Source organism: Ranitomeya imitator, chromosome 5 (genome assembly GCF_032444005.1).
Source record: "Ranitomeya imitator isolate aRanImi1 chromosome 5, aRanImi1.pri, whole genome shotgun sequence".
NCBI classification, from domain to species: Eukaryota; Metazoa; Chordata; class Amphibia; order Anura; family Dendrobatidae; genus Ranitomeya; species Ranitomeya imitator.
The window spans coordinates 370,297,590-370,325,053 of NC_091286.1; the positions used below are offsets into that span (position 1 = coordinate 370,297,590).

A 27,464-nucleotide genomic window follows, 5' to 3' on the forward strand; every position below is an offset into this window, starting at 1 on the left:
CGCAATTAAAAAAAGGACATGCGTTGTAAAGTGCGTTTATGCAGTGCAAATACACCCATAGAGTGCATTATTATAATAAATAAATAATTTAAAAAAAAATGTGGGGTCCCCCTTATTTTTGAAAATTGGCCCAGGTAAAGCAGACAGCTGATGGCTTATATAAACAGGCTGGCAAAGTCCATGGTTATTTTGCCCTTTCCAGCCTAAAACTACAAGCTACAGCCACCCTAGATTTGGCGCATCCAGTATGTGCCAATTCCAGCACTTTGCCCAATCTCTTCCCGATTGCATTGGTGCGGTGGCAATCGGGGTATTAGTTTGAGGTTGTTGTCAGCTTTGTAGTGTTAGCTGGCAGAAAGCACATGGGTTGATAATGGAGAGGTATTTTATCAGACACCCCCATTACTAACCAAGGAGTAATACTAAAAAAAAAAACACACAGGAAAAAAGTTTATTTAAAAAAAAACAATCAACCACACATCGTTCTCTAATTTATTAAAAAGCAAATAAAAACAAACATCATGAAGTATCAACGTAATCCATTATATCAGATGTAGTCCAAAATTGGGAATCTGAAAAACCTAAAAAGAGAGTTAAAGAAATAAAAACAAGAGGCAGTCCCTCATTCACCAAGTTGATTAAAAAAAATTCCGCAGCTTCAATGTAATCCTTCGTGATCCCACTACGTCCAGCAATTCTGTACAGCAACCTATGGAGCATATTTTCGTTGTGTCCAAAATGCTACGTTTTATGGAACGCAGGTAAATCCCCATGTGTTCATTGAACCATGCGAATTTACCACATTCAATACATTCAATTGATGTAATTTCTGTTTCAGAGACTGGCGTTTTCGCAAGAGAAATTAAAATGCTGCAGTCCTGAAAGACGCATCGCATGTCCGTCTCCGCGGGTAATCTGCAGGCGTCTGCGCACTCATAGTGGACATGAGATTTCTAGAAATTAAATTTTTATCTGTAATAGTTCACCATGCTGTTTCTTCTCTGACTAGTGTAGGCCTAGCTTTAGTGGTGGACTGACATTATAGTTCTTCGAAACTAAGGCTTATTTTTAAGGAATATCTTTTTTTTTTTTTCATAAACAAAAATCCACATTTATTTATTTATTGAACAAAAAAAATGTATTCAAATATAATTGTCATTACACACTCCACATACACCATACACATGTACAGTGGCTTGCAAAAGTATTCCCTCCCGTGGCATTTTTCATGCTTTGCTACCTCACAACCTGGGATTTCACTTTTTTGAGAGTTGGCATAGGTTCATGTAAATAACATACCTACAACTGTAAACACTTGCTTTTCTGTTTGTCGTGAGATAAACAACCAATGGGACAGAATAACTGAAAACTTCAGTGTGCATAACCATTCACTCCCTAAACTCACTACTTTTGTAGATCCTCCTTTTGCAACAGTTACATCTGCAAGTCACTTTGAGCTTTCAACATCTTGCCATTGAGATTTTTGCCCATTCCTCAAGGCGAAACTGCTCTTGCTACATCAAGTTAGATGGTTTCCTCTGGTGTACAGCATTCTTCATCTCAGACCACAATTTCTCAATTGGATTAAGGTCTGGGCTTTGACTAAACTACCCCAAAACATTTACACGTTTTCCCTTTAACCACTCAAGTGTTTGTTTAGCAGTATGCTTTGGGTCAATGTCTTGTTGGAAGGTGAACCTTTTTCCCAGTCTCAAATCACTGACCAACTGAAACGGGTTCTGTTCGAGAATATCCCTGTGTTTCACACCATCCATCTTTCCCCTAGACTTGTCCATTTTCGCTGTACCTGCTTCTGAAAAACATCCCCACAACTTGCTGCCACCACCATTTTTCACTATGGGGATGATGTTCTTGAGTGATGAGCTGTGTTGCTTTGGCACCAGACTATTGGCCAAAAAGTTTAATTTTGGTCTTGTGGCCACAGAACCTTTCTCCATACATTTGAGGATTCTCTCACGTTTCTTATGGCAAACTCCTTTTGCTTTACAATTTTTCTGTGCTTTTTTTTTCTGCACACTCTACTATAAAGATCACCTCTAAGAAGTATACGGTTTATTGTGGTAATATGGAAAGATACTTCAGTCTCTTCTTGGGAACTCTGCAGCTCTTTCAGGGTTATCTTTCGTTTTTGTGCTACGTGAGCTATTCTTTTTGGTGGGAGGCCCTCTCTTGGCAGGTTTGTGGTACCATGTTCTTTCCATTTGAAGATAATAGATTAGATGATCCGGGGGATCATCAGAGATTGGGATATTTTTTTTTTATAACCCAACCTTGACTTGTGCTTCTCAACAACTTTGTCCCTGACTTATTTGTAGATCTCCTTGGCCTTCATGGTATTGTTTTGTTAGTGGTGCCTCTTGCTTAATTGTGTTGCAGCCTCTGTGTCCTTTTAGAAAAGGTATGTATACTGACAGACCATGTGACACTTAGGAAGTCCCCCTGTGTACAATCTTTCTCTAAACATGTGACTAATGAAGGTACCGTATATACTTGAGTATAAGCCGAGATTTTCAGCCCAAAGAAATGGGCTGAGAGTGCCCCTCTCGGCTTGTACTCGAGTCATGGAAGGCGGGGGGGTCGGCGGGTGAGGGGGAGCAATGCCTGTCAAATACTCACCTGCTCCCGGTGCTCCTGACGCGGTACCCGCATGTCCCACAGTCTTCGGGCGCCTGCAGCTACTTCCCCTGTTCAGCGGTCACTGGTACCGCTCATTAAAGTTATGAATATGGACTCCACTCCCATAGGGGTGGAGCCGCATATTCATTACTGTAATGAGCGGCACCATGTGACCGCTCACTACAGGAAGAAGCTGCCGCTCCCGAAGACCGTGGGACATGCAGGGACCGCGCCAGGATCAGGTAAGTATGTCATTCCCCTTTCCACGTTCCACCGCCGCTTCGTCTTCTGCGTCCTCTGCACTGACTGTTCAGGTCAGAGGGCGCGATGACGTATTAGTGTGTGCGCCGCCCTCTGCCTGAACAGTCAGTGCGGAGAGACGGGATGCTGAGGAGTAGCGGGCAGCGACGAGAGGTGGGTATGTTATTTTTTTTTTATTTTTTTTTTAGTGCAGCAGCAGCATTACATGTGGCACAATGCATGGCAAGAACTGCATAGAGTGTCTATGGGGCATCTATCGGGCCATAACTGCATGGAGCATTATATGGGGCATCTATGGGGCCATAACAGCATGGAGCATTATATGGGGCATCTATGGGGCCATAACTGCATGGAGCATTATATGGGGCATCTATGGGGCCATAACTGCATGGAGCACTATATGGGGCATCTATGGAGCATTATATGGGGCCATAACTGCATGGAGCATTATATGGGTCATCTATGGGGCCATAACTGCATGAAGCATTATATGGGGCATCTATGGAGCCATAAGTGCATGGAGCATTATATGGGGCATCTATGGGGCCATAACTGCCTGGAGCATTATATGGGGCATCTATGGGGCCATAAAGAACTGCATGGAGCATTATATGGGGCATATTTGTATATAGAGCATCTTATGGGGCCATAATGAACTGTATGGAGCATTATATGGGGCCTATTTTGTATGGAACATCTTATGGGGCCATAATGAACTGTATGGAGCATTATATGGGGCCTATTTTGTATGGAGCATCTTATGGGGCCATAATGAACAGTATGGAGCATTATATGGGGCTCCTGATTCAATATGGATATTCAAAAACACTTAACCTACTGATGTCTCAATTAATTTTACTTTTATTGGTATCTATTTTTATTTTTAGCATTTACCGGTAGCTGCTGCATTTTCCACCCTAGACTTATACTCGAGTCAATTAGTTTTCGCAGTTTTTTGTTACAAAATTAGGGGGGTCGGCTTATACTCGGGTCGGCTTATACTCAAGTATATACAGTAATTACTTCCACTAGAAATTTGTAGTGGTCTTCAAAACAAAAAGGTGAATACATATGCACAAGACAATTTTTAGTTATTTGACCCCATGATTAATTTATGCCTATTTTTTTCACTTCACCAACTTAGACTATTTAGTGCTGATGCATCACATGCAAATCGTATTACGAAAATATTTGAATGCAGGTTGTAATGTATGAAAATACACACATAAGCCTGTGTTCTTCAGTTCCTCTAGGCTCCTGCAGTTAAGTATCATGTGAAATCAAGCTAGGTCTTATTTTTGGGGAAAAACATTAGTAGCTTCCTTGCTTTGCTTATGCTGTGTAGTGATAGATAAGTGACATTAGCTTTTTCTTGATGGAATTACTGAGGTTGGTTCTCCAAGGAAGACTGGAGATTCTGTTACATGTTGGCCACATGGGACGAGCTGCTGCCCATCCAAAGGAAGAGAAGAGACCAAAACTACAGAGGAAAGAGTAAAAAGGCTGGAAGGGGTGACAATTACACAGGAGAATGTGTTTTTATTTATTTTTTTTATTTTTTTTTTATGTATTGATTTGGTGAAGATAATCTGCATTACTCCCGAGATTTTCCTTTTTTTCAGTTTGTGAATTTAATTTCTTTAAACGCAGACAACCCCTCTAATGAAAGTTCACTAATTAGTTACCTAAGCGCTTAAAATTATCTAAATCTCCTGAAAATCTAAAGACAGGCTAACAAGCATATGTTTTGTGGCTACTCGTTTGCTTTTATACTGTGGGCAGATTATGTCTGTCTTAAGGAAGCCCCCAATTAAGGCAAAAAGAGAAATCGTATAGCAAGTTAATTGAGTTTAATGGGGCTTTTATCTGTAAAATGCAAATTATAATGTTTGATGTTATCTGCATGTTAATTTCCCTTTAAGTTTCTAAGGTAATTAGAATTTTTTTCTCTCCATTAGGCTGTGTGCGCATGAATTTCTTAACTGGCTTCTCTCTGTACAGCATTATGCATATATATTCCACTTTAATGTGCAGTATAATCGATCCCTGACTCTGCCATGTAGACTCAGGCCACCTGTAAAAATTCCTTGTATTATAGCAAGGTTATTTCATGTTAATGGTTTTTTTTAGCACAAGAGCAGGAGGAGTACACTCGATGAGGACACCATCAAGGCTTGGCTGAAGGAAAATGAAACCGTAAAATGGATTACAAGTTTAGAATACAACGAGACAAAATTCGAAATGTTAGACCAAGGGTGGGCAATTAATTTTCCCAAGAGGCCACATGAGACACTGTGACTGTTGTAGAGGGCCGAACCAACTGACCAAAATTATTTCTGTAATTTTTTTTTTTTATAGTTGTAGATTCACTTTTTTCCACTTACAATTGACCAGACTTAAAGGGAACCTGTCACCCGAAAAAAAAGCTCTGTTAATCTACAGGTCTGGGGTTAATCTGCAGCATTACTAAATAGCCCAGCATCTGCACCTAGCCGAACGCTGCTGTGAGAAAATTAATTTTAGCCCCCCCCCCCCCAACAGCGTTAAGGGTTCAGTCATGGGGGCAGCGCCGGCGACATTGCTGTGAACACGTCCTGTCAAATGTCACTTCTTTTAATTGTTTCAGGGTTTAAAGTGGTTAAAAGAAGTGACGTGCTCATTCTCTGGGTGGCTTCCACAGGGAAACCGCCTGCTCTCTATGCTTAACAGTTTAGAGTAAGAAGCGCCGGCGTCACAGCCACTACATGAATGAACGCAAAGCTACCTCATGAAGAAAGTATTTTCCTGATGCCGCTTCACCTGAAAAAACTTGACAACTTTGCTGGCATCTAAAAGACGCCGTGTGTACATATCCTTATCCAATATTTTTTATGAAACCTCGTTTGTTAAATCTGGAACTCTACAACTCAAGATGGTTGTGTTTCAAATCTATTGCACTGTTGTACTAAAGCTAAAGGCTTCCATATAGTAGACCAGTGTTTCCCAAACTCCAGTCTTCACTGCCCCAACCAATCATGTTTTTATGATTTTCTTAGTATTGCACAGGTGAGAAAACCTGTGACAATTTGATGCCCTGAAAATTATTCCATCATTTGTGCAATACCAAGGAAATCCTGAAAACTTGATCTGCTGGGGCCCGATAGGTTTGCACTAGAAGACGTTTTGCTAAATACATCAGTATTGCGTGCTTAGACAATCTATCCATTGTGTTGAGGGCCTTCAACTCTCCACTGACAGATGCTCTCAAGGGAGATGTCAGACTACAAACCTTTTTGTTTTCACCTACAAAAGGTGCCACCAGAGGAGTCTGATAGCAGATCTCATAGAGAACACAGGAGCACTCGGCAGAACGAGCTCCTCTGTATACGAAACAGTAAAGGTACCGTCACACTCAGCAACTTTGCAAAGAGAACGACAACAATCCGTGACGTTGCAGCGTCCTGGATAGCGATCTCGTTGTGTTTGACACGTAGCAGCGATCTGGATCCCACTGTGATATCGCTGGTCGGAGCTAGAAGTCCAGAACTTTATTTCGTCGCCAGGTCGGCGTGTATCGTCATGTTTGACATCAAAAGCAACGACGCCAGCAGTGAGCATAGGGCCCCTAGTTGTGTGTCGGATCGGTACACTCCGGCTGTTTGACATGGAGCTAACAACCAGCGAGAACGAGAAGTGAGTCGCCGTTACATCACTGGATCGCTCCTGCATTGTTCTGGAGTTGCTGTGTTTGACGTCTCTACAGCGACCTAAACAGCGACGCTCCAGCGATCTAGTTTAGGTCGGCTCGTTGTCTATATCGCTGCAGCGTCGCCGAGTGTGACGGTACCTTTAGGAGAGAGAACTGCTGAACAAAGATCTGCAAAACCATCAATCAGCCTACTGCTGTCTATTGTGTTTAGGGCCTCTTAGTTATGGAAATTGCCTCTGTACAAATAATAAACCCAATAGTGGATTTGAGCCCAAAGATATAAAAATGACACTTAATCGTGTAAAAATACTTCAAACATATTAGTGCACATATTGCGGCTTTGCCTCTTAAGTGCAAGGTATTAAAAATCTGGCTTCACATCTTTCATTCATGCGTTGTATATTATACTTAGGGTCTTTTTATAGCCGTTGTCCGTTAATAACATTGCATAAAAGTTGAATTGATATTGCAGTCATTCTTCAGATGATCAATAGCCTTCTGAGAATGATCATCTTTGAGAATTTATGAAAGTCATAACATGTACACCTCTCTAAATGTAAAACACATTTGAATTAATAGAGAGGATTGTTAAGGTTAAAGAAACATTTTGAGCTGAATAATCTGAGAGTCAGCTGAGAAATATTCTACATTAAGGGAATTGAAAGAGCTTGGGATAACCGTAAGACGTTCCTGAATATGAAATAAGGCCAAGGTTGAAAGAAGTATATGCAGTTTCTAAGGAGGATCGGGAAGTGGGGAGACTGGATGGTTCAAAGTTTTAGGCTTTTAACTTGGCTTAGGTTTAGAATTAAAACCATTTAACTTCTAAAATTGTTAAATGATGTGTTTATCCTGCCCATATTAATTATCTATATAAAAAAAGAATTCCCAGTGCTAGTGGAGTAAGCATGTGAGGGAAAGAAAAGGATGTAATAAATGAAAAATACAATAACTCTTAGATTAATAAATTGGTGCTTTTATTGGCCAGTCTACGGACTCGTGCCCACAGCTAGATTACAGATCTGCACGGCCCTAATCTGTAATGGGGTGTTCATAAGTGCTGTAGGGTCATATTATACCAATTGTATACAATCACACACACACTTTGGTATTCTCTATTGCAGTTAGTGGACTTAGAATAACAGATTTGAGGGCATACAAAAAGTTCCTCAAAAAGGATAAGTGGCCATGGATCCATAATACATAGTACCACAATAAAGTGTCTATGAGACTGTAAATATGCAAAAATATCTAAACTGCTTGGGTATGCTGCTTGGGTATGCAGGGGTATGCTTAACTCATACATACCCTCCGGTCCCGGGTCTGAAACCGGAGCATCCCCGCAGTCCACAGTGCATACTCCATTCACTTGCATAGAAATCTTAACCTATATCCAGACTAAATCCAAATTGTGGGAATAAGTCTAATGAGGTAATGAATATTCCTTATAACACCCCCACAGGGCACTCCCTGAGTCAGAACTGAGAGATACTGTGTGAGAGCGTCTGCAAATTCTAGTGAACCCGGCCTGCCAATATGTTAGTGATATGTCACTTTCTTAACGCTTCACTATGACGTCTCCCATTTTTATAGTTCCATGCTTGCATTGATGATGGCGTATGTAAGCATTGTCCTGTTTTTACATCAGTCTGGCTAATTCTTGTTCCACTCAGCATTGGGAGTCTGACTAACTCAGGGTGCTGATTATTTGAATCAGTTCTGCTGTGAGCCTTGGGTGGAGCCACTCCCTTTTTAAACACCCAGCAGCTAACTTTTGGTTGCCAGTTATAAGTTATACTTACCCTGGTTCATACTATTGCAATTCATCTATGATTCTTTTCCATCCCTGACCTTGGCTTGTAATTGACTACCCAACTGTTTCTATATTTTGTCCCTAACTTCTCTCTGACAACCCACGACACTGGTCATTAGTAGTGATAAGCGAATATACTCGGTACTCGAGATTTCCCGAGCACGCTCGGGTGTCCTCCGAGTATTTAAGTGCTCGGAGATTTCGTTTTCAGCGCCACAGCTGAATGATTTACATCTGTTAGCCAGCATAAGTACATGTGGGGGTTGCCTGGTTGCTAGGGAATCCCCACATGTACTCTCTAGTACGAATATATTCGCTCATCATGTGTCATTAGCCTTTCCATGGATGTAACCCAGAAGGCCTCCCTGAGTCCAGATCCCTGTATGAGGGTCAAATGGTGAAGACCATTGTTCTCCTGTGACCTATTAAACCAACTGGCTTGTGGAAAACCCTATGAAGAGCTGCCAGCCTTCCTCGTTCAGTGCACTGTTAGTTATATTAATGGCAATTTATTTATTTTAAATATGCCACTTTATTTGACTGTTTTTTTCTGCATTATTTTTGTGTAGTCTACAGACTAATGTTTTTTTTATTTTCTTACAGCAAATAAAGACTGCCCTTAAATACACCTTTGGGTTCATGTTAGTCTGCTCTTGCCTTCTTCTTATTGGGTGAGTATTGTTTGTGCATTTCATACATGTTATCTCATATTATACCTTAATTCTAAACAATATCAGATATTCTGCACTAGTGTAAGCACACCCAGGCTAATTCCTTATCTACTATATAATTGTCTAAGGGTCACTTCCGTCTTTCTGTCTGTCCTTCTGTCTGTCTGTCACGCATATTCTTTGGTCACGGCCTCTGTCTGTCATGGAAATGCAAGTCGCTGATTGGTCTCGCCAGCTGCCTGTCATGGCTGCCGCGACCTATTGGCGACGGCCACAGTCCGATTAGTCCATCCCTACTCCCCTGCAGTCAGTGCCCGGCGCCTGCTCCATACTCCCCGCAGTCAGCGCCCGCTCCATACTCCCCTCCAGTCACCGCTCACACAGGGTTAATGCCAACGGTAACAGACCGTGTTATGCCGCGGGTAACTCACTCCGTTACCACCGCCATTAACCCTGTGTGACCAAGTTTTTACTACTGATGCTGCTTAGGCAAAGATCTAATGTTAAAAATAATAAAAAAAAACAAAAAACCTGCTATTCTCACCTTCCGTAGTCCGACGATGCGCTCGCGCCTGCCGCCAGCTTCCATTCCCAGAGATGCATTGCGAAATTACCCAGAAGACTTAGCGGTCTCGCGAGACCGCTAAGTGATCTGAGTAATTTCACAATGCATCCTGGGAACGCAAGATGGCGGCAGCCACGCGCGCATCGCCAGAGGTTCGCTGGATCCCGGCAGGTGAGTATATAGCTATTTTTTTTATTTTAATTATTTTTTTTTAACAGGGATATGGTGCCCACACTGCTAAATACTACGTGGGCTGTGTTAGATACCGCGTGGCTGCTATATACTACCTGGCCAGTGTTACATACTACGTGGGCTGTGTTATATACTGCGTGGCTGCTATATACTGTGTGGGCCGTGTTATATACTACGTGGGCTGTGCTATTTACTGCGCGGCCTATATTAACGCATCGGGTATTCTACAATATGTATGTATGTATATAGCAGCTACATGGTATATAACACAGGCCACGTAGTACTCCTATATACTACGTGGCCTGTGCTATATACTATGTGGCTGTTATATACATACATATTCTAGAATACCCGATGCGTTAGAATCGGGCCACCATCTAGTTTTTTATATTAGTGCATTACTTAGCGCCCACATACTTACTGGTAGTAATTCTAGCATCCAGTACAGCGGACACTGTCCATAAACCATCTTTATTCTGTTGACTAAAAGGGGATATGACGTAAACTGAATACCCTTCATCTCGCCATCTCTATTAGTAGATTGTTCCGGTTTACAAAGGGTCACATTTTGATATTGGATTTTAAATAAATTACTTTTCTACATTGAATTAATTTTTTGGTATGTTTGCTTATAATTTTTTCATCCCTTTTTTATGCAAATGTCTAATCTTGAAATTAGAGAGACACAAGGTTTCTGCTTGGCATTACTGAAGCATAATTTGTTTAGATCCCCTCCTTTCTTTCTTTGAGTATTCATGAAGTCAGTCTGCAATTATATCTAATTGCATGTGCTTTGAGATCTGGTTAAATAGACAAGCAAGCGCACACATATGACCTATCCCTATATGCAAAGGTGAGAGGCTTTTCTATTACATGAAGGTTAATTCCTTTTTTAATTTATATCCGAATTGGCTTAACAGAGCTATTAATCAACAGACTGTTCGCCGTTTCAGAAAATCACATTACTAAATTGAGACGCTACCTGCCAACTCTCAAATAGTTTTTGACATAACCCTTAAAATTAGTTGAAGCTTTTTATTGTCGAGCAAAATCCAGATTTTCCCGTCTCCTGGAAATATTTCGTCAGGTAATTATACATAAGACAAAGAGGCTCTGAGAATGGCGTACAGCGCAGTGTAACCATACATGGACACATAATAATGGAAACAAGACTTGGTATATTCCTGCCTGGAGCCTCAGATGGAGGTTTCATCAGGGATAAGTCCTAGACAAAGCTTGGATATGTGGTATGGCTACTACAGCACAGCCAGAAACGGAGATATCCAACAGGTAGAAATGCATTGATCTTCAACTTTCAATCAGCCTTGAATCTTACACCAGCAGCAACATTTCCGCTTATCGAGACGGCTTTTCCAGAATTCGTTTTCCTTTTTTTTGCAGAAAGGCTAATCCTTCAGGACAAATTGTTGCATAAGGCTACGTTCACACATAGCTTTTTTGCTACAGGTTTTTTTTTTCTGCAGCCAAAACCTGCTTTCTTGGCAGTAAAACATGTGATTTTAAAACACTTGCTAAGTGGCATTTTCATGGCATTTCACACTGTTTTTTAATCTGTTTTTTTTTTTTTTTGGGGGGGGGGGGGGACGAATACACTTGTGACTCTGCATACAGTCCCGCCTATGAACACGGGCATATCATTAGCTGAAAACTTCTAACACTGATTACACAAGAACAACAAGACTGATTTATTCACCCCAGGTATCATTTTAATCATTTTAACAATGCCAACATGACACCGCCTGTAACGTATGTGGTAAAAATTTAAATTTTCCATTCGTATCATGTTACTTTTCTTAAACTCCTAAAAAGCAATTGAAAGGTTTATAAACTTCCTAAATAGCAGTTTTTGGTATGTCGAGGAGTGCTGTTTTTAAAGTCACTTTAAAGTTGAAAAAGGTCCTTAGAAATAGTTTTTCTAAATTTCCTTGAAAAAAATGAAAAATTGCTGCTACATTTTTTGAACCTATCATCCTAACAAAATAAAAGGACAATTTACAAATGGTGCCGATTTTACAGTTGACCTGTGGAAATGTTGTTTGCCGTATTTTTCGGACCATAAGAAGCTCGTCTAGGTTTTAGAGGAGGAAAATGAAAAAAAAAACAATTTGAAGCAATGAATGTGGTCAATTCTGTACTAATGTCCCAAATCCAGGTATAAATGTTCTCCTCATCCCCATCCTAGTATAGGTACAACACAAATGTGGATAAAAATGCAGTCACCAGCATAATTAAATAAACCCACTAAGGGTATCTCTGTATCTCTAATAAAGCGGGACAGCAATAAGGACCATCGTGGACAACTGCAGAATTATGACCAAAACCAACGAAAGAAAGAACGAGCAGCAAATAGTCCAGAGTAATGAAAATATATACAAAACTTTATTATACTACCAGATAAAAACATGACAGAGGGATAGAGTAATCCCTGCACTACACAAAGCATGTAAACCATGGACAGGTGATAGGCATCTACATAATTACAGTGCACATAGACTACCCTCAGAGCACAGCTCATTTATAATGAAAGCCATGCAGAAATGGCCCATTGTCAAAAGTAACCAAAGAAAACCACATGGTATAAATAATTATGGCCACAGGGGGGGACAGGTGTGCGGTGTCTACTCTTATATAAGATCTACATTTTCTACCTGGTATGTATATACTTTTCCATGCATAGATGTGGCCATAATTATTTATACCATGTGGTTTTCTTTGGTTACTTTTGACAATGGGCCATTTCTGCATGGCTTTCATTATATATGAGCTGTGCTCTGAGGGTAGTCTATGTGCACTGTAATTATGTAGATACCTATCACCTGTCCATGGTTTACATGCTTTGTGTAGTGCAGGGATTACTCTATCCCTCTGTCATGTTTTTATCTGGTAGTATGTAATAAAGTTTTGTATATATTTTCATTACTCTGGACTATTTGCTGCTCGTTCTTTCTTTCGTTGGTTTTGCCCATCCTAGTATGCATGGTACCCTCTTCCCCATCCTGGTATGCATGGTCCCTTGATCTCTATCCTGGTATGCATGCCCCCCTTATACCTATCCTGATATGCATGGCCCCCTCATCTCTATCCTGGTATGCATGGCTCCCCTCATCCCTATCGTGGTATGCATGGGCCTCATCCCTATCCTGGTAGAGGGGGGGTATTCTACCAAGATAGGGATGAGGCCCATGCATCCATTGTTAGGGAAAAATGACGAACACGCCAGAGAGTGAGTATACAGTGGGGAAAATAAGTATTTGATTTACTGCTGATTTTGCAGGTTTTCCCACCTACAAAGAATGAACAGATCAATAATTTTTATTGTAGGTACACTTCAGTTATGAGAGACAGAATTTTAACCAGAATCCAGAAAATCACATTGTATGATTTTTAAATAATTAAATTGCATTTTATTGCATGAAATATGTATTTGATCACCTACCAACCAGCAAGAATTCTGGCTCCCTCAGACCTGTTATTTTTTGTTTAAGAGTTTAAGAAGCCCTCGTACTCTGCACTCATTACTTGTATTAATTGCACCTGTTTGAACTTGTTACCTGTATAATAGACACCTGTCCACACATTTAATCAATCACACTCCAACCTCTCTACCATGGCCAAGACAAAAGAGCTGTCTATGGATACCAGGGACAACATAGTAGTCTTGTACAAGGCTTGTATAAACTACAGGACAATTGGTGAGAAGGCTAAGGATGATTATAAGAAAGGTCAGGAACCGGCCCAGGGCTACACGGGAAATCCTGGTCAATTACCTGAAGAGAGCTGGGATCACAGTTTCAAGCATTACCTGCTCACGCCAGCACATGCCCAGGCCCCTTTGAAGTTCACCAATGACCATCTGAATGATCCAGAGGAGGCATGGGAGAAGGTCATGTGATCAGATGAGACCAAAATAGAACTTTTTGGTATCCACTCTACTCGCGGTATTTGGAGGAAGAAGGAGTATAATCCTAACGCTTCTCGAACCGTGAAGCATGATGGGGAAAACGTCATATTTTGGGTGTCTTTTTCTGCAAAGGGAACAGGATGACTCCGTCATATTGAAGGGTGGATGGATGGGGTCATGTATAACGATATTTTAGCCAACCAGCTCCTTCCCTCAGTAGCAACATTGAAGATGCGTTGTGGCTGGGTCTTCCAGCATGACGATGACCCGAAACACACAGCCAGAGCAACTAAGGAGTGGTTTCATAAGAAGCATTTCAAGGTCCTGGAGTGGTCTAGCTAGTTTCCTGACCTGAACCTAACTGAAAATCTTTGGAGGGAATTGAATTTCAGTTTGCCAGCGACGGCTCCGACACCTGAAAGAACTGGAGAATATCTGTATGGGTCAAAATCTCTGCCGTGTGTGCAAACTTGGTCAAGAACTGCAGGAAACATCTGACCTCTGTAATTGCAAACAAAGGTTTCTGTACCAAATAGTAAGTTCTGTTTTTCTATTATATCAAATACTTATTTTTTCGGACTCCCATGACAGCACTACGAGAGAGGGGATCCGCCCTTCAGGAACAGGAAACCTACAGATACAAAAGGGCGGTACCTCTCCCCATGCATCAGTTGGTTTCCTGTTCCTGGAGGGGCAGGATCCTACAGATGAATCTCGTAGAATGGATCCCAGGCCGGCCGGTCGAATCAGGTAGCGGGGGGGTCTCCTACCTCGACCGGTGCGGAAGCTCCTGGAAGACATCACGGTGGTCCTGGCTGGACTGCACGTCAGTGATGTAGACAGCAGGGAGCAGAGTCCAGAGGATTCCTGATCTCCGTTAGCGCCGGCGCCGGTAAGTATATCGCTCCTTCGGTGTGGTGGTGCAGCACGGTGGTGATGTAACGGTGCCAGGAGGGGAACGCTATCCGGAACGCTGCTGCGTGCTCTTCGGCGTCCTGCATCGCTCTCAGCGTTAGCTGGAGCGTTTCCGGTGCAGTGACGTCGAGGGGGCGGAGTCAGCAAGCGTTTCCGGTCTCTGGGTGACTGCGCATGCGCAGTTCATCCAAGATGGCGGCGCCCATCGATCCTGAACGCCGGTCTCCTCACACACTGCGCTGACCCCCCAGATGTAGTCTCATCAGCCGGAACCAATAGGAGTGGCGCCAGGCAGCCTGCTGACCGGATCTGAGGGGGATTTAAGCAGGAGCTGGGAATAGAGCTCTGCCTTTGGTCACATCCACATCAGGGAGAGTGATGGTGAGCGGCAGCTGCAGTTGCCGGAGGATGTGCGACAAAAGCCCACAGAGAAGGAGCATGCCAGAAGTGACCAGTCCAGCCGTAAAAGCTCGTCCAAGCAGGGATCCAGAGCATCGACTGGCAAAGAACCCCCTCGTGTTCCGGTACCTTTTTTGGCGTACACTGGTAAGAGATCTACGTGAATGCTCACTCAGTGACGCGGGCCCCTTATACTTTGTCATTTTAGGGAAAGAAAAGTGCAAAGTCGAAACATAAGGAGTGTGCCCTGTGTGAAGTCCCGTTACCAGATTCTTATATTAAAAAATTATGCGCCTCCTGTATACAACAGACGGTGAGGTCTACAGGAGTGGAGGGGTTGAGTGACATCAGGCTAGATAGATGGTATCACCCTTATTGTCCTCCCCTAGGTAGCGGAAGAATCTGCTTCTACGGCTAATCTGCGTGAGATGATCCGTACAGAAGTAAGGGAATCCCTGCGGTCTATGTCCCAGGCGGGGAGTTCAAAACAGAGAACCTCGGTGATCTCTGATTCATCAGAGGAAGATAAGGATGAAGGTTCCTATGGCTCAAATCTCTCTTCCTCGTCATCAGAAGAGGAATCTGGCCGATTCTGTCTGCCTCTGGACCGGGTAGATAAATTAGTTAAGTCGGTCAGAGGTACGATGGGCCTAGAAGAACCTAAGACTCCGCTTTCCCGTCAGCAACTAATGTTCAGTGGTTTGGAACACAAGAAGCGTAGGTCCTTCCCGGTGAATGATAAAATTCAAGACCTGATTCTCCGGGAATGGAAGAAACCGGAGAAGAAAGGCTCATTACCACCAGCCTTAAAACGCAGATATCCCTTTGAGGATACGACTGTGGATACCTGGGACAAGGCCCCTAAATTAGATGCTGCGGTAGCAAAGGCATCAAAAAAGGCCGCATTACCTTTCGAAGATATGGGATCCCTTAAAGACCCCCTTGACAGGAAGGCGGATACCTTCCTTAAAGGTACCTGGGAGATGGCAGCCGGATCGTTGAGGCCAGCGGTGGCTGCGACTTGTACAGCCAGATCCCTAATGGTCTGGCTGGAACAGTTGGAATCCCAGCTTAAGGAAGGCGCTTCCAGAAGTTCCATTCTAAGTGCGCTTCCGATGATTCAAGATGCTGCGGCTTTCCTGTCGGACGCGTCGGTCGATTCGGTCAGGATGGCGGCCAGAGCAGCAGGACTCTCCAACGCGGCTCGTAGAGCCCTGTGGTTGAAATGTTGGTCGGGTGACATTCAATCAAGGTCCAAATTATGCGCTATCCCATGCAAAGGGGAATACCTCTTCGGACCAACCTTGGATGACCTGCTTGAAAAGGCTGGAGATGACAAGAAAAAATTCCCGAGTTTGTCATCATCTTCTTATCGGCGTCCATTCAACAGGAGGAGATTTGGTCGCGGAAGGAAGCGCGCATCCTCACCCACTAGAGAGAATTTTAGATGGGAGGATAGACGCAGGAGAGGTACGGGTTACATGTTCCGCCGTTCCTCAAAAGAACGTAAGAAACCGGACCAATGACTAGCGATCCCTGTGGGAGGGAGATTGTCAGCCTTCTCTTCCGCATGGTCTAACATCTCAAATAGTGACTGGGTCCGAGGTATTATTTCAGAAGGTCTGAAATTAGAATTTATTCACTGGCCTCGGGATAAATTTATGTTAACCCCCTTACGTTCCTCCACTATTGAACAGACGGCTTTGGAGGCAGAAGTTGTGAGTTTATGCCTCAAAAACGTGCTGATTGAAGTTCCAGAGTCAGAAAGAGGGAGTGGATTCTACTCTCCCCTTTTTCTGATCCAGAAACCAGACAGATCATTTAGGACTATCATTAACCTTAAATCCCTGAATGAATACCTGGTTAAAGCCACATTTAAAATGGAGTCAATCAGCTCTGCAATTAAAATGTTGTTCAAACACTGCTTCATGGTAGTTGTGGACTTAAAAGATGCGTATTATCATGTTCCTATCCATGAAAACTTTCAGAGGTTTCTACGTGTGGCGGTGTCTATGGGGGGTATTGTTCGACATTTTCAATTTAGAGCCCTTCCCTTCGGCCTCTCAACGTCTCCCCGAGTATTCACTAAAGTAGTTGCGGAGGTCATGGCGCATTTACGTGAATCTGATATCCTCATAATCCCTTATCTGGATGATTTCCTGATAGTTGGGAACTCAGCAGACCATTGCCTTGCTCAGGTAAAAACAGCTATATCTAAGCTAGAGAAGCTGGGCTGGATCGTGAATTATGAAAAATCCCGATTACAACCCTTAAAAAACCAGAGATTCCTAGGTCTGCTGTTAGATTCCGAGTCCCAACAATGCTGTCTTCCAACTGATAAACTGCGCCATATCCAACAACAGGTATTAAAAGCAATTAAAGAACCAACCATGACTCTTAGACAGGCTATGTCCTTGTTAGGTTCCCTAACTTCCTGTATTCCCGCCGTCCGTTGGGCCCAGTTCCACTCCAGACATTTACAGTTTGACGTACTGAATTATGACAGAGTCTTACAGGGTTCCTTGCAGGGTCAGATGACATTGAGTCCAGAGGTTCTGACATCTCTTAGATGGTGGCTAAGGGAAGACAATCTGTCAGCAGGAGTTCCCTGGGTGACTCAAGTGACTCGGGTAGTTACGACGGACGCCAGCCCCACAGGGTGGGGGGCACACATGGGTGACGTGGTAGTCCAGGGTCTATGGGACCCCCAAACATCAGCCTCTTCTAATCAAAAGGAGTTGTTGGCGATTGAATTATCAATTAAGGAACTCCTCGTGTATCTACAGGGTCACCATGTCAAAATCCTCTCCGACAATCAGGTGGCAGTGGCCTACGTGAATCACCAAGGTGGAACACGCTCCGAGTCCCTGATGGAAATAGCGGACCGCCTGCTCCAGATAGCGGAAAATCATTTTCTATCTTTAGCAGCAGTACATATAAAAGGGAAGGAAAATATAAAGGCGGACTTTCTAAGTCGAAACACCTTAAGACAAGGAGAGTGGTCTCTGAACACAAAAATCTTCAACCAGATTGTCCGCAGGTGGGGTCATCCAGAGGTGGACCTATTTGCCAACAAGGACAACAGAAAAACGAAAAAATTCTGTTCCTTGAATCCCAGGGAATATCCGCTGGTAGTGGATGCCTTCCTGATCAGATGGGATTTCCGGTTGGCTTATGCGTTTCCCCCGCTAAACCTGTTGCCTCTGGTGGTCAGAAAGATAAGGGAGGATCAAGCGAGAATCATACTGATCGCTCCGTTCTGGCCCCGAAGGGCTTGGTTCTCCTGGCTCAGGACCATGTCGGTGGAAGACCCCTGGGTACTGCCAGACATCCCGGACCTACTTCATCAAGGTCCGATCAACCATCCACAAGTGAAGGGTCTACATTTGACGGCATGGTCTTTGAAAGGTCACTGTTAAAAAACAGAGGATTTTCTCCAAATCTCATTGATACCCTTATGAAGAGTAGAAAACTCATAACAACTAAGATCTACTCTAGAACTTGGAGGAAGTTTCTGGCCTCTTCAAATTTTAATATCGAAGAGGGTTTACCAATTAACCAGATTCTAGAATTCCTGCAGAGAGGGCTAGAGCTAAATCTATCCACGAGTACGCTAAAAGTACAAGTCTCAGCCCTAGGGGCCTTATTTTCTTGCAACATTGCTGGTAATTATTGGGTATCAAGGTTCATCAAAGCAGCTAGTAGATCCAGACCTATACACAGGAATAGGTCAATGCCTTGGGATCTTAACCTAGTCCTCTCAGCCTTGACTAAAGAACCGTTTGAGCCTTTACATTCAGCCTCACTTAAATTACTATCCCTCAAAACAGCATTTTTGGTGGCAATTACATCTGCTCGTAGGGTAGGAGACATACAGGCTCTTTCTAGGCTGTCCCCCTATACAGAGTTTCTACAGGACAGGGTAGTCCTCAGACCAGATCCAGCTTACTTACCAAAAGTGGCCTCAGAATTTCATAGATCTCAGGAGATAGTTCTACCATCATTTCTCCCTAATCCTTCTAATTCCAAAGAGGAGTTACTCCATACGTTAGATGTTAGGAGATGTCTCTTAGAATATATATCAGTCACTGATGCTTGGAAGAGAGAGGAGGCGTTGTTTCTATCTTTCCAAGGTCCCAGAAAAGGTCTTAGAGTGTCGAAATACACGCTAGCGAAGTGGATTAGGGAGGCTATCTCTCTGGCTTATACTGCAGGTGGAGGTCCAGCTCCGCAGAATCTGAGGGCACATTCCACTCGGGCCATGGCTGCATCCTGGGCTGAGAGATCTGGAGTTTCCATCGACCAGATATGTAAGGCAGCTACGTGGTCATCCCCTTCCACCTTTTTCAAGCACTATAGGTTGGACTTGGGGTTCTCTTCTGATCTCACCTTCGGGTTAAGGGTGCTACAGGCTATAGTCCCTCCCTAAGGTAGTTTACATCTCTGTAATTCTCTCGTAGTGCTGTCATGGGAGTCCGAATAAAGCATTAAGCTACTTACTGGTAGCGGCATTTTTCGGAGGCCCATGACAGCACCCTTAGTTCCCTCCCTATTCACGTGGGGGTTGCACTTCCCATAATGTATATAATGAGATAGATAGATCTCACGTGTGGTATATAGTTCATTATGATTGATTATTTTTGGACATAAACTGTATATAATGTATGTTTGTGTGCTACTAACCGCGGTAGTCCTCTCAGGCTCTAATATACAACTGATGCATGGGGAGAGGTACCGCCCTTTTGTATCTGTAGGTTTCCTGTTCCTGAAGGGCGGATCCCCTCTCTCGTAGTGCTGTCATGGGCCTCCGAAAAATGCCGCTACCAGTAAGTAGCTTAATGCTTTCATGCAATAAAATGCAAATTCGTTATGTAAAAATCATACAATGTCATTTTTTTTTTCTAGATTCTGTCTCTCACAGGTGAAGAGTACCTACGATAAAAATTGCAAACCTCTCCATTCTTTGTAGGTGGTAAAACCTACAAAATTCGCAGTGTATCAAATGCTTATTTTTTCCCCATTATAATTAAAGCACCACTCCTGCCCTGAAAAAAAAAATACGCTGGAGTGGTGCTAGTAATTCTGACATACTAATAGTTACTTGGTACTTCCTTGTTTTTCTGAGTTGTATATGTGTTATTGAATAATATATTGGTTTGTGTCTGTTGAGAAATCTAGCATGTCTTCTTTCAGCTTTGTTTTTTCTTTTGATTTTCAAGAACAAAAAAAAAAAGCTGTAACAAAGCGCTGACTGTCATATATAATTATTGATTTTGTTTTTAGTGCATTTGCACCACTGGATATTCCTTCAGGCAAAAACGTCTCCGAGATTGATAAAATCAAGATTCTTTTTCAAGAGCTCGGAAGCAGTTGTAAGTGTTTTTGCTACATTCATCAAATGTATTATTTGTCTAATTATTAATAGCTTATTGCTTGTCAGATTTTGTTCTTTCCTTTGCTTTTTAATGTAATTATCCTCCCACAAATTAGCCATCCATTATTGGCTGGACTTCCTTGTTGTTGTCTTCAGTCTCAGCCGTGGGCTGCCTTTTGGGTTCTTCTGTAACCACTCGTTCGGCACTGTTTTTGCCACTGGGTGTTTTATTGAGCAGGGCTAATAAGACCTGAGAAACTGGGCCTGTCCTCACCGCCCCATCCTGATGGGTCCCACCCTCCCTGTAAGAACAACGGTTCTCATGAAGTGCTCATCCCAGACATTAGAGTGGGGAGAGGTTTGGTGTGCACTCATCGTGGTAGGAACGAGCTGGTTGAACTAGGTGATAACCCAAGTAGGCAGTCTTAAGAAAATCAAAGACATTCTCATGAAGACCTTGGAGATGTTATAATACTGAAATTGTTTGTGAAAAACAAAAACAGCTTTGGTGCAGGATATAGGGACAAATGCGACAGGTAGCGGACATTTGACCCATCTGAAGTCTTTTTCAGCTAGTCACTGAATGGGAGGGGGGGATAAAAAACTTTTAACACCCTCCCCCCTATTTTTTTTTTCTATTTTCTGTTATTGTGAGTCATACCTTTTTAAATTACTGAGCAGCATGGCAACTTGTTTTTTTGCTCAACATATGCTGCATTTTTATTTAATTTATTTTTAAGGCACAGTTGCTCCAGGGTGCTGTACAAGTAAAAAGGGTTACGTGTATACAGTGTTTAATATATAATAAAGTAAACCAGCTGACAGACTTATATAGAGGAGAGCGGACTCGGGCCCTCACGGGCTTACAGGCTGCACTCTTCCTTAGGATAACTATGATTTTTTGATAAAATTTTTCTAAGATGAACAAAAGCAGGAACTCTTGGATAATTTTTCATATATTTTGTTGTTGTTGTTGCACCATTCACCATGCACAATAAATTATATTGTTTTATAGTATTTGTTACGATTGCGGCCATGCCAAATGTATGATATGTTTTTTTGTTTTTTTAAATTATCGCTTTATTATTAAAATTGGTGGGACTTGGATTATATATACATGGTACAAGGCGAGTCAGGCCAGTAAGTGCTGTAAAAGAAAAAAAAAAAATAATTTGGAAGTACCCTTAGCTCATTTAGCAGCAAGGGGTTAAATTAATATGAAACTGCAAGCACACTGTGGCTTCTGTACAAAATGTGGGGAAACATTATACAACTGCACTCGGCAAACAATATATACATGAATCTCACTATTGCTACACCCATTGAAAACGTTAGATGCTGTTTTCACATTTTGATCAAACTGTGAGCACATCTGCCGACAACAAGGCAACCTTTTTTTCAGATGGGACTGTCTATTAATTATACTCGCCTCTCCGTTAAGCTAGAAAAGCAAATGATTCAGTTAGTTTGCTTTTACTAAAAATTGTCTTGCAAAGATGGGTTAATAGAGGTCAAGGCTTTGGAGGTGGTTATGGTCTTCCAATGCACAATGTAGAAAATCTATACATTGACACATAGATGCGTGATTGCATGTAAGCTGTAGCTACTATACACTCCCTGACAGAAGCTATGTCGCTTATCCATGTTATGTAAATAAAAGCTTATAACCTGACGTTAAATTCATCCATTGGTTGTGTAACTTATTCTTTTGAAAGCTGACACCCTTCGAAATGTTTTTTAGGTTAAGAAAATAAATTGCCATCAATTCAGAAACATTGATCAGTTAATGGACACAGAATGGTCAGATTTTGGCAAGACAAAAGTTTTGTAGCCCACAGAAAGTAAAGTTTTGTAGCCCACAGAAAGTAATGTGAAATTCAAACATATAATTAGCTTAAAATACAAATATATGTTGCATAACATTGGTGAATGAAGTTGTGGTGCTTTTAGAGTCATATTTAACCCCTTAGTGACCGAGCCAAATTTTTGAAATCTGACCAGTGTCACTTTATGTGGTAATAACTCTGCAACGCTTCAACAAATCCCAGTGATTTTGAGATTGTTTTTTCGTGACACATTATACTTTATGATAATGGTAAATTTAGTTCAACATTTTTTGTAGTTATTTATAAAAAATATAAAAAATTTGAGAAAAATGTTAAAAAATTAGCAATTTTCTAAATTTGAATGATTATCCCTTTAATCCAGATAGTCATACAACAGCAAACCATTAATAAATAACATTTCCCACATGTCTGCTTTACATCAGCACCATTTATAAAATGTTATTTTATTTTGTTAGCATTTTAGGAGGTTTAAAAATGTAGCAGCAATTTTTCATTTTTTCAAAGAAATTTACCACATTTATTTTTTTAGGGGACTATCCAGGTTTGAAGTGACTTTAGGGGTCCCATATATTGGGAAACCCCCAAACGTGATACCATTTTAAAAACAGCACCCCTAAACATATTGAAAACTGCTGTCAGGTAGTTTATTAACCCTTCAGGTGCTTTACAGGAATTAATGCAAAGTGGCATAACAGAAATGAAAATGTGTATTTTTACCACCTAAATGTTGCTAACTTCTAAACAGATTACTACAGCCGTCAGACTCTAAGGCCGCTATTTGGTCATGAATTGCCATCGCAAACATCAGGACAACACAATCATGATCTGAGGGCACCAATTGGGATAAAGAAGAGGCCCCCACACACTGTTAACCATTTATAATGATGTAGTCACTATTGACAGCAGCATCTAAGGGGTTAAACAGATTTAGATGGTGCAAATACTGATCGTGGCTGGTACAGCAAGTTGTCGGCTATAGTGTACAGCCGACAGATGCTGGATTGTCATCTGTATGGGGAGGCTATTCTCTTATATCTCAGGTCAGTTAAAAGACGTATTGACGGTCATTAAGGGGTTAATATTTTGTGAGACTTCCATGAGCTTGAAGGACTGCATCCATGCGGTTTAACAATGATTCATACAATTAATTAATGAAGTCATCAGGAATAGCAAAGTCTTACATGCCTCCCAGAGTTCATCTAGATTATTTGGTTTGGTCTTCCAAGCTTCCTCTTTCATCCTACCCCAAACATGCTCAATGATGTTCATGTCTGGTGACTGGGCTGGCTAGTCCTTGAGCACCTTGATATTTTTTGCCTGGAGGAACTTTGTTGTAGAGATGGATGTATGAGATGGAGCATCATCCTGCTGCAGAATTTGACCCCTTTTATGATTTGGAATATAAGAGGTAGCTAATACTTAATGATATTTTAGGCTATTGATATTGCCTTCCACCTTGCAAATGGTAAGCACACCCCCATACTGAATGTAACCCCAGACCAGGGGTGTCAAACTGCATTCCTCGAGGGCCGCAAACCATGCGTGTTTTAAAGATTTCCTTAGCTTTGCACAAGGTGCTGTAATCATTGTGTAGGTGATTAAATTATCACCTGTGCAGTACAAGGAAATCCTGAAAACATGACCTGTTTGCAGCCCTTGAGGATTGCAGTTTGACACCACCCCAGACCATGATCTTTCCACCACCAAATTTAACTGTTTTCTGGGTGTATTTTGGATCCATACGGGCTCCAGTAGGTCTCCTGCCGTATTTCCGGAGGCTGTGGTGTAATTCTACTGAAGATTCTTCAGAGAAATCCACCTTCTGCCACTTTTCCAGTGTCCATCTGTTTAGCAGGCTGTGGGACTTTGCAAATGCCACACAGTTTTTTATTTGCCTTTTGTTTAGTGCTGGCTTCTGGGCACTGATTCGACCATGGAGGCCATTTCGAGACAGAATCCTACAAACTGTTCTAGTTGACACAGGGACTTGAGGTGACCAGGCCTGTTGGAGCCCTGCTGCAGTGGAAGAGGGGCTTGCTTTGGATTTTCTAACCAACAATCGTTCCTCCTGAGCAGTTGTCTTGCGGGGTCTGCTGGACCTGGGCTTCTCAAACACATCTCCAGTCTCTTCAAATCTTTTTTCAATTATCTGTACTTGATGCTGAGACACATTAAAGGTGCCAGCCACCTCTGCAGTGGATCTGGTCTTCAGCCTCTTGATAATCCAGGCTTTGGTCACAGGGTGGATTTTTGTCATGTTGTCTGAGCTCAAATTGCAGTTCAAGTGAAGGTCTGGGGTGCGGGGTTTCTATTTATACACATACACTAATTAACCGATCATTTACTGAGCACAGATGAGGATGTTAACTATTATTGGGTGCATTATATGACCATGCAACAAAACTTTTGTCTTGCCAAAATCTAGCCATTCTGTGTCCATTAACTGATCAATATTTCTGCATTGATGCCAATTTATTTTCTTAACCTAAACCACATTTCGGAGGGTTTCAGCTTTCTAAAGATAAATTTATACAACCAATGAATGAATTTAACGTCCGGTTATAAGCTTTTATTTAGATAACATGGATAAGCGACATAACTTCTGTCAGGGAGTATACAGACTGTAGGTGATTGACCATGGATTTTAATTTTTTTTGTTTTTGCTAAAGTGATCAAATTGTAATAATTGAAATAAAAACAAAAAAAACACATTTCATATTAATTTATATGTAACTAATAACTGCTTTAATATGTATATCGTTAACAATTTTTTAAAATATCAATATACTGATATTCTTGCACAGTATGAAATGTGTATGTTTGGAACAGGAATTGGTTTAAAAAAAAATCCTGTAAAAGTATTAGTGGTCCATCATCTAGCCTTCACTGGAAACTGGGCCATGACGTACAATGATAAATAACAGGGTTAGAATAATCCCAGAAGCCATGTTGCCAGTCGTGTTGAAAGATTACTGCAAGTACACAACTTTTTTTATATCCATTTATATTGATGTGAATGCATGCATATTTTCCCTGTCTTCCTAAAATTTCCTGCTGACTCTTTATTTTGATTGACCGGCTTCTTAATTCTACGTTTCTTTGCCATCGTCTGGTGAATACACAGTATGATTGTTAATATGTGTTTGCAGAACAATAACACAAAGCAATAAGCTGCAGCTTCCCGTCGTAAATCATATCTAGCAATAAAGTAGGCAAGAAAAATGTGTAAGAATGAAGATGCATTTTTTCCCCACGTCCTTTGATCACCAACCAGTCATCATCACTGTCATATTTCACTAATCCGTTCGGGGCCCTGCAACAAAATAGCTTTGGACATTTGGAAAATGTCTGTGTCGTATGCATAACAATATGTCCTAATCTATGAGGAACACGTGTGAACGTTCAGTTAGAACAACTATTTCTGTGAAAGCAGCACTCCAGTGGTACAATTTAAAAAAACAAATAAAAAAGCGCTGGAGTTGTGCTTCTAATCTAAGTTCACCTTTTTATCACCTCCGCTCCCGCTGGTCTTTGGTAGTTTGTGACCTGCCAACTTCTCCAGTGTCTCATGGAGCAAGCCAGAGGTCACTCTTCCAGGCAAGTCTATGAGACCTTCATTCTGGCTCTCATAGGCTTACATTAAGAGCTTTGTGACGTAACTTGTGACTACTGGCCAGTCAGAATTTGCGGTCACAAGATGGCTCCACGGGACCAATGCAACGGTGATAAAATGTGAATACTCTGGAGTATAAGACCAGGTGCAGGAGCCTTTAAATAGAAGCACCACTCCAGTGCTGAAGGTAAAAAAGGGAAAAATACAAAACGGCTGGATCTCTTATTTTTTGAAGATATCTCTCCCTCTATCCATCTCTCTATATATCGATCTATATGTGTGTGTGTGTGTATACATATAAAGATCTAATGTTACAAATGGCTGGGCAATATACTATGTGGCTGGGCAATATACTATGTGGCTGGGCAATATACTACGTGACTGGGCAATATACTACGTGACTGGGCAATATACTACGTGACTGGGCAATATACTACGTGACTGGGCAATATACTACGTGGCTGGGCAATATACTACGTGGCTGGGCAATATACTATGTGGCTGGGCAATATACTACGTGACTGGGCAATATACTACGTGACTGGGCAATATACTACGTGACTGGGCAATATACTATGTGGCTGGGCAATATTCTACGTGGCTGGGCAATATACTACGTGACTGGGCAATATACTACATGTGTGGGCAATATACTACGAGGACATGCATATTCTAGAATACCCGATGCGTTAGAATCGGGCCACCATCTAGTGTATATATATATATATATATATATATATATATATATATATATATATATATATATATATATATATATATATATATATATATATATATATATATATATATATATATATTGGGGAAAAAATGTATTTAGTCAGTCAGCAATAGTGCAAGTTCCACCACTTAAAAAGATGAGAGGCGTCTGTAATTTACATCATAGGTAGACCTCAACTATGGGAGACAAACTGAGAAAAAAAAATCCAGAAAATCACATTGTCTGTTTTTTTAACAATTTATTTGCATATTATGGTGGAAAATAAGTATTTGGTCAGAAACAAACAATCAAGATTTCTGGCTCTCACAGACCTGTAACTTCTTCTTTAAGAGTCTCCTCTTTCCTCCACTCATTACCTGTAGTAATGGCACCTGTTTAAACTTGTTATCAGTATAAAAAGACACCTGTGCACACCCTCAAACAGTCTGACTCCAAACTCCACTATGGTGAAGACCAAAGAGCTGTCAAAGGACACCAGAAACAAAATTGTAGCCCTGCACCAGGCTGGGAAGACTGAATCTGCAATAGCCAACCAGCTTGGAGTGAAGAAATCAACAGTGGGAGCAATAATTAGAAAATGGAAGACATACAAGACCACTGATAATCTCCCTCGATCTGGGGCTCCACGCAAAATCCCACCCCGTGGGGTCAGAATGATCACAAGAACGGTGAGCAAAAATCCCAGAACCACGCGGGGGGACCTAGTGAATGAACTGCAGAGAGCTGGGACCAATGTAACAAGGCCTACCATAAGTAACACACTACGCCACCATGGACTCAGATCCTGCAGTGCCAGACGTGTCCCACTGCTTAAGCCAGTACATGTCC

The 27,464-nt window shown here is 41.8% G+C and overlaps 1 protein-coding gene across 1 annotated transcript in view; it reads left to right on the forward strand.

Annotated features, from left to right (window-relative positions):
- LMBRD1 (LMBR1 domain containing 1) overlaps nt 1–27,464 on the forward strand; it is a 354,508-nt gene that overhangs the window by 120,715 nt on the left and 206,329 nt on the right. Inside the window, exons 5-6 of the mRNA XM_069726658.1 lie at nt 9,003–9,070; nt 20,347–20,435. Coding sequence (XP_069582759.1) covers nt 9,003–9,070; nt 20,347–20,435 — 157 coding nt within the window. The remainder of the gene's footprint in view (nt 1–9,002; nt 9,071–20,346; nt 20,436–27,464) is intronic.